At 25.9% G+C, this 8,588-nt stretch overlaps 2 protein-coding genes across 2 annotated transcripts in view; both read left to right on the plus strand.

Annotated features, from left to right (window-relative positions):
- The first annotated feature begins 170 nt into the window (after positions 1–170).
- On the plus strand, positions 171–975 carry LOC107029838. The gene is made up of 2 exons (XM_015231287.2): positions 171–315; positions 394–975. The coding sequence occupies exons 1-2, from the start codon at positions 211–213 to the stop codon at positions 868–870; spliced, it is 582 nt and encodes a 193-aa protein (XP_015086773.1). The 5' UTR covers positions 171–210; the 3' UTR covers positions 871–975.
- A 6,873-nt stretch (positions 976–7,848) lies between these two features.
- LOC107031113 (selenium-binding protein 2) overlaps positions 7,849–8,588 on the plus strand; it is a 4,269-nt gene continuing 3,529 nt past the window's right edge. The window contains exon 1 of the mRNA XM_015232337.2: positions 7,849–8,154. Coding sequence (XP_015087823.1) covers positions 8,004–8,154 — 151 coding nt within the window. The 5' untranslated portion in view covers positions 7,849–8,003. The remainder of the gene's footprint in view (positions 8,155–8,588) is intronic.

Consider the following 8,588-nt stretch of genomic DNA (forward strand, 5'->3'; position numbering starts at 1 on the left):
GTTATTTAGATTTGAGGGGCAACAATTTTCTCTATCTACCCTTTGATTTTTCCAAATTACCGTTGTTGATTTCCTTGTTTTTGAATGATTGTAAGAATCTTCAAACACTCCCATCACTATCAAATTTAGACTACCTTGAAAATCTTTTATCTTAGTAATTGCGAAAAACTGGTCAAGATTACAGGGTTGGACTACCTCCCATCAATAAAGATGATCGACGTGATTGATTGTATTTCCCTGCAGAATCAATTCAATGAAGGCTTCTTTAGTGCCATTGCTCTATCAACTCCGTCTATAAAATATGCAGATTTTAAGGTTTAGTCCCTCTTCTTCTCTCTCATATCACATTATTAATGATATTTGTCTTTATTAATATGTTTGATGAAGCTGCAGTTTCAAATTTATGTCGAAAGCAATGAGATTCCAGATTGGTGCAACAATAAAGTAACAGCTTCATCTATTTGTTTGACTATGCCCACAGTACAGAATAATGAGTATAACTTCTTCGGAATGGTTCTCTGGTTTGTTTCCCACTTTTGCAATGTAACCAACCGTCTTCAAAAGTTTGATGTTACTATTGACCAGCCTTCAGGTTTTTTCTGGAATTGGAGTTTCTATATACCTGAGAGTCAGGGAGAAGTATCATGTGTATATTACTTCTCTCTCTCAAATGGTAGACCTTTTAATGACCTGGACATCATCAAAGGCGGGGAACAGCTAAGAGTAGAGGATGGCAGTGACGGAGGCATAATAAAGAAGATAGGAGTACATCTGTTATATTTAGATCAACATGGTAATGTTACATCTTTCCCGGCAGTTGTGGATGATTCTTATACTCCCAAGTCCCAACCCACAAAGATAGATGTTTGATTTGGGTTGATATAAATTTTTAAGCTGACAGAATGTTGACAAGCAAACTACATATTGTAATTTTCAGCACCTCATACTATATCAATCATACAATTTTCAGTGAAATGTTGCTACTGTAACGAGGTTTGATTGTACTAGTATAATGTGAAACCATCATCGTACGAGACATGCCAGTCTTACCTGCAAGATGGGGAATTTTCATCAGACATGCTCAAATGCAACAAATCCATACGGATATGATGATCCAAATTGAAAGACCGCGAAAGAAATTAAACAAATAGAAGCTAGAATGTCAAATGACTCACTAATAATGCATCAATCTCAGAGTCCAGACCAAAACAGAACACAAGCAGGGGTAAATCAATGTCCAAATGTATTATGGACTACCCCTAGAAATCCATGGTATTAGCAATACTCACCTTAACGCACAATAGAGTGTATAACTAATGCAAACATTAATTATACATAAGTTGGAAAAGAGTACCAAACAAGATGCTACTAATACACAAGGCTAATGCATGTATTATTTTTTTAATACACTCTACCAAGTGATCCCTAAAGGGTACTTAAAACCGACGACTTATATATTAGTGGAGATTTTGAGCTATTGTCCAAGGAGCTCAGATGGTTGTCTTGGGAAGGATGTCCTTTAAAATGTATACCATCATATTTTCCATCTGAGAAACTTGTATTTCTGAATATGAAAGGGAGCAATATCCAAGAATTTGGTTTGATTTTGCAGGTTTGTTACTCAATTCTGCAATTCATGTGTACTGTTATATTGCAATTACGTGCAGGGGTGACTCAATGCCTTTAAAGAAAGACATGTGTCTTAGGCCATCAAAATCGCGCAGGGTGACTTACATGCAGGTTTGCAGGTTTTTTTTTTTTTGAAAAAGGCTATGAAATATATTTGAACTTTGACCAAAATTGCTATTATGATATCAAACTTTGGAAATGACATTTTACCCTCTGCAATATTTAATATTGTATTTTAAAGGTATATATATATATGTGTGTGTGTATGTGTGTGTGTGTACTCAGGTAGACATAAAAAATATTGCATAGTTATAAATAGTAATATGTTCACGTGGGCATATATATACCTTTAAAATACACTACTAAATAGTCCAAGGAGTAAAAGATACACTTTTTATAGTTCAAGAGGTAAATGGTTATTTACAAAGTTTGGTATCGTAAAAACAATTTCCGCTAAAGTTGGAGTATTTTTAGACCTTTTTTTTCCATTTTTTTTAAGAAACTCACACCACCAACAAAAATATGTGCCAAGTCGAATGATTATATGTACACATGGTAAAGCTAGTCAAGTTGGATGATTTTTCTAATTTCTAGAAATTAAGGGTTTAAATCATATTCAAAAAAAACATATTAAATCGTAAACATTCTTTGTAAAAAGTATGGCCAAATACAACTCCAACTTCAAAAAATTCAAATAAAGTATTTTTTTTCATAACTATAAGCCTAAGTAGTTTCACTAAATTTTCAGTATTTCTTATACATTGTATAGAATGTGAATTACATTGTATATAACGTGCATACGTACTAAATATTTTATTAAAGAAAATCTCTAAAAGTTGGACGTAATATTTATAAAATAATTTTTTAATATAATATTTCTAAAAATCGAAATCTACTGTATATATATTTCAAGACTTATGTATTATTACGTTAAAAGTCAATTTACTTGATGATGCAAAAAACATATAAACTAAGAACACACAAAATTAAAATTCTGAAAACGAAAGATGCATTTACGTATTCTTTTTAGGTAACTTGATCTTCTCGCCATGACTAAGACATGATCAAGTTTTAAAATATATATTTCTATTGGTTCAATCAGTTTCTTAATAAAAATAGATTGAGGATGTTTGTTGTTATATTTTGAATAGTATAAGGATGTTTTTTGTTCACTTGAATAATACAATGATATACATTAAATTTGAGGGATGATTTTAATCAAAAACTCTAAATATTTGAATTTATGACAATTCTTTATAGATTGAATTTGAAAATAACATAAAATCATAATGATTTGTCATAATTTGGGTACCAAATCTAAACTTTATAGTTTCAAATATTTTTTAAACAATATAGAACTACATTCGTACAAGGAACTATTTAAGATATGGATAGAGTTTCTCAGTCTTCTTGGTCTAGATAGTCACGTTTCTTGATCCTTAAAAGTAAAGAAATTACCGATAAGAGTTGTGATGGAGTGTTATGTACTTATTTATTCTTAATTAGAGATTTCGGGTTTTTGTTTAATAGGTAAGGAATCAACTTTTTTAGAAAACGTTTAACCCATCAATATACACTATCCCACAATAACTCAAATTTAATCGAACTCTAATGTGAATTTAACACTGGATGAAAAAAAAATGAAAAAAAAGTAAAGGAGTATAGTTATTACTCCTCAAAGTTCAAAATTCTAATATCTAAACACCTTTAAAATTTGATCAATGGAGTTTGAGAAAGATGGTGTATACATAATTTTACTTTTATTTTGTGTAAGTAAAAAAAAATTTGATAGATATTTGTTTCAAATAAAGCGTAATAAAAATCTAATATAAAAAGAAAAAAAATATAATAATGACGTAATTATGTTAAATATGACAGAAAAGGTTATCGTAACAATCAAATGCAAATGTATTTTTCCTTATTTAGGTTTTGTGCATAGAAAATTAAGGTCGTTCTCTTTGGTCAGCTATATTAGTCCATTAGTGCAAATTTCATTAAAAGTTAACAAATATTATTCAACAATTAGGTATTATCTATCTTTAATTTCTAGGACATGACGTTATTTAATTAAAATGCGTCATTTTCACTTTATTATTTGAAATAAACAAATTCTTCATTTTTTGGGTAAAGTTTTTTAGTCAATAAATTAATTCTTGGATATCTTTGAATTCTTTGAATAATACTACACTCAGCAACTTAAAAATAAATATCCAATTTTTATTCAAGATAGGTTTTGTCAACAACCTTAGACTATATACTCAAAGCAATTTTGATGTATGGCACAAAGTGAATCCACATAGAGGTTAAATAAATACCTAATACATAAACGTACATTTTTATTTGATATTAACTGATATTTATATTTTCTAACTTTGTAAATATATAAATAAATATTTAAATTTATATAATATTAAATAAATTAATATATACATCATACATGATAATATCCGACGTATATTATTTTACGTAAAACACATAATATTAAAGAAGGTTAAATTAAATTGCCTGATGCTCTGGGTGCCTTCTGAGTACTCTATGACAAATACTACTCAACAAATCTGAAAAATATATAATTAATCCAACATTTCTAATTTCTAGGAAAACCCAATTCTTTTTAGGTTAAAAAATATAGTTTTCATTTAGTAATAAAATATTAAAATATTGCAGTTAAATTTCATAGTAACTTGGTACTTTTTGCTACTCTCTAGGTCCATTAATGCAACATCTTCCTCGTTGAAATTTGTTATTTATCTACGTATAATACATCATATTGTATATTATCTACCATAATAATTCGACATAATACATCGATAATTTCATAAATTTATTAATATATTTTATTTAAATACATAATAATATATTTTGTTAGAAATTTTTTATTTAAATTTAAATTTTAAATATCTATTGCATGTATTTTCAAGAACTTATTATTTTAAAAAAATAATTACTTAAAATATATCATCTTATTAATTATCACGTTTTCTACGATAGCATTGTTTTGTCTCAATTCTTATGTGTCAAAATATAAGAGTCATAGTGTCGTTGTCACAACATAAAAATATCTTCTTCCTTTTCATCCTAAATCGTTTAATTTTGTTTAGCCAAAAGTTGGCATTAATAATGTATAAATGGATGTTGCTAATTCAGTTTATTAAAGCAAACTTACCTTAAAATATTTTCCTTTTTTCATATATCTTTTACTTATCTGCTACGTCTTATCTGCTACGTCAAAAGTAGATGTTCACTTTTACTTTATCCAGCATAAAATATCAAAAAATAATTTATTTTTTAATTTATATTAATTATCTTTATTATTAACTACTAATCATTTTTATTTTTCAACATTTAAATAACATATAATGATTAAGAGTGATAAAAAATAAAAATAATTATTTTATTTTATACAAAAAAGAGTTGGGTCAAACATGGATAAATTAAATTAAATAATCATCGACCAGATTTTAAAGATTTCTAAGATATCTCAACATTTAAATAATTTATATTCCCTTCATTTTGAATTAATCAATCATTCAGATATTTTTTATTTTTTAAATTAATTAATTATTCAATTTCTAGACTAATTTTAGAATATTCTTTTAATTCTATCCTTCATTAGTTAATATTGAAATTAGTTATTAATTAATTTTTAGTTATTTTAATTATAAATTTGACAATAATTAATAAGAATAAAAACAGAAAGTTATACTAATTTATGTCTTGATCTTCTTTTTTAAGAGGATGTGATACATCTCAACAATTCAATTAATTTGATATGAAAGAGAGTAATAATTAAGAGTGATATAGTGTAATAATTATTTTATTTGTTACTTTTTTTAAAAAAAAAAAAAAAGAAAAGAACTAAACTAAACATGGACAAATTAAATAAACATGAACAAGATTTTAAAGATTTCTAGGATATTATAAAATAAATAGTCAACTCAATTGTTTAATAATCTTCAAATACTCAAAAAAAAAATCTTCAAATACTACCATAAATGAAAAAAATGTCTGGATAAACTATAAATGATTAAGATAATTACACCAATCCATCACTAACCTTATCCTCATATTTATTAATTATTTAACACATATACATAACTTTATTTTTATGATTCATTTGTGAGTTGTCAAGATATGGATAGAGAGGTCATCTGAAGATCTCCAATTTTAAATATTTTGAAGAAAAAAAATCAAAATAAAATAAGTAGGTCAAATATTTTTTTAAAAAATAGATGAACGCATGATTAATCTTGTTGAGCTATGAATATTTATTTTATTTTACCTACATAAGTATTCAATATATCAAATCAAATTTAAATTTTTAGTTCATTAATCTTGTTGAGCTATGAATAAATTGTTTCTATGTATTATAATAAACTTTTAATATAGACACAAAAACTATATTTACACTAATTAATTTCTTATATTTATCAAAATATTCCATTTTAAATCATGTTTTCAATTGAACACCATAATAATTTCTAAAGAAATGTTTTAACTATATATTTTTATTTAAATGTAGAAAGAAACAAAATGCATGTCTTCTTTTTTATCTTCTTTAATTATACATACTAAATTCAGATTAAAAATAGGAAAAACTACGTAATATGACAAACTTCAATATATATTTAAATAATATAGCTATAGTTTAATTTGTTTTATGTTATATGATTATAACTATACAATAAATAGCAAATTTAATTGTATATCAATAATCAGTTTTTTTATGTTAAATATAAATACATAATAAATAGGAAAATTATTATTAAACTCATAATTAATTAAGTATTCATACCTTCTCTTTCATCAATATCTTTATATTACAGATTTTTTTTTGTATTTCCCCCCCAAGTCTTTCCAATTCAAGATCCTTTTGTATGATTGTAGGAGTGATTTTTGTGGTTCAATATATTATACTTATATTTATGGTTCAATTAAATGTCAAATGTTTATATTTAATAATACTTATATACATAAATAATTGTATTGTAATATTAATAAAATGATAATTTGTGAATACAAATGTATTTGGATACATAAGTAATTTATCCAATTTGATTAGGCAATACAAGTATAATTGGATACATCAATACTATATTTTTATAAATAAATACCTAAGTTAACGTCAAGCCTCAAGTATTATAGAAAACTTCACAAAAAATAGATCGACGTTCTGTTGGTTTTTTTAATTTTTTATATAGTCGAATACTTACACACTTAGATACATACACATTCTATTGTCTTTTCATTTTCTTATTTAACAAGAGTGTATTCATATTATAGTATATTGGTATATTCATTTTTTTGGTTAACAATAGTGTATCCATTTTTCAAATTATTGTATTCATATGCTAAAATTGTACTACTTTACCTTGTTATCATCCTTGATATATTAATACTTTACGTTTTATAAATAGAAACACCAATTTGAATTCAAAGTATTCATATGCTAATTGTCCAAGTAATACATTTTCCTTATTTAGTTATTGTAATTACAACTGTATTAGTGTATAAATAATAAAAAAATAAAAAACATATGCAAAAATACGACGAGAAAAGACATAAATAAACTTTTATATTCAAAATTTTATGAATATCTTTATGATTAATATTTAGTGAATATATTGTATTTAGGAATATAAATACAACCTTTTGCATTATGTGAATCAATCATATTTGCATACAATATGTAATTATTAGTTGGAAATTTAACAATGAAAATTTCAGTTATTTAAGAACATAATAAATGATTGATACTTAGAAGTTATGGTAACATATCATACCTCATTGTATAAATAATAATAATAACAATAAAATAAAAAATTAATACAAACATGCAGCTAGAAATTGACATAAAGTGTAGCCATTTATAGTAAATAACATATTTATAGCCATTAAACTTCAATAACTTTACAAATATAGTTATTTTTTAAAGTTATTCTAAAAATATCTCAATTTACGACTTATTGAAATGAATGCATATATTTACAAAAGTAACATATTTTTATGTTTTTAAGTTAACAATAAATAAACCAATAAAAATGAAATGTGTTAATTTTAGGAATTGACGTGTTTAATAAAAAATATTTAATTCAATTATCTTATTCTAATTAAGGCAAATAAATAATCAAGCCAAATACAGTTTGTATGTATTTAGGATATTATTTTGTCTATATACAGACATAAACAAAATACTGCATGATAATAAAGCTATAAACAGAGTAAACAACTTTAAGATTCTGATAATTCACACAACTCTATATATATACATATACCCTTGTTGTGTTATTACAAGCCAAAAACTGAAAAAGGGTGTTTTTTTAGTACTATTTTGCCTATTTCTGATCTGAAATTTCAGATTTTCCGGCGAGAAAATGGCGACGGATATGGAGGTGCAGCAGAACGCGAAGGAGGCGGTGGCGGTGGTTAATGGGTGTTGCAAAAAAGGACCTGGTTATGCTTCTCCACTTGCAGCCATGGATGGTCCTAAAGAATCTTTAATTTATGTCACCTGCATATATACTGGTAAAGATTCCTCTTTTTTTTGGTGTAAGATTCTTGAAATTGAGGCTTTTTTGTTTGTTTGTGAAGTAAAAGTAGTTGAAAAATGAAATCTTTGTTTCTGATTTTGCTGATCAAGTATGGTTTTTTTTTTTTCTGTCTGTTTTATGTTTGTGAAGTAGAACTACGAAATCTTGTTCTCTGATTTTGCTCATCAAGTATGTTTTTTTTTCTATCTGTTTTATGTTTGTGAAGTAGAACTCGTAGAAAAATGGAATCTTTATCACTAATTTTGCTCATCAAGTATGGTTTTTTCTTTGTTTTTCTGTCCTTTGGTGCCTTGGGGGTGAACTTTTTTATGGAAATTCATTGTAAAAATTCAGTCTTTAGAGGGCCAAAGGGGAATCTTGAGTGTATCAAGTGGTTTCCTGATTCCCTTTGGATTTGGGGGGGGGGGG

The sequence above is a fragment of the Solanum pennellii genome, chromosome 9 (assembly GCF_001406875.1).
Source record: "Solanum pennellii chromosome 9, SPENNV200".
Taxonomy (NCBI): Eukaryota; Viridiplantae; Streptophyta; class Magnoliopsida; order Solanales; family Solanaceae; genus Solanum; species Solanum pennellii.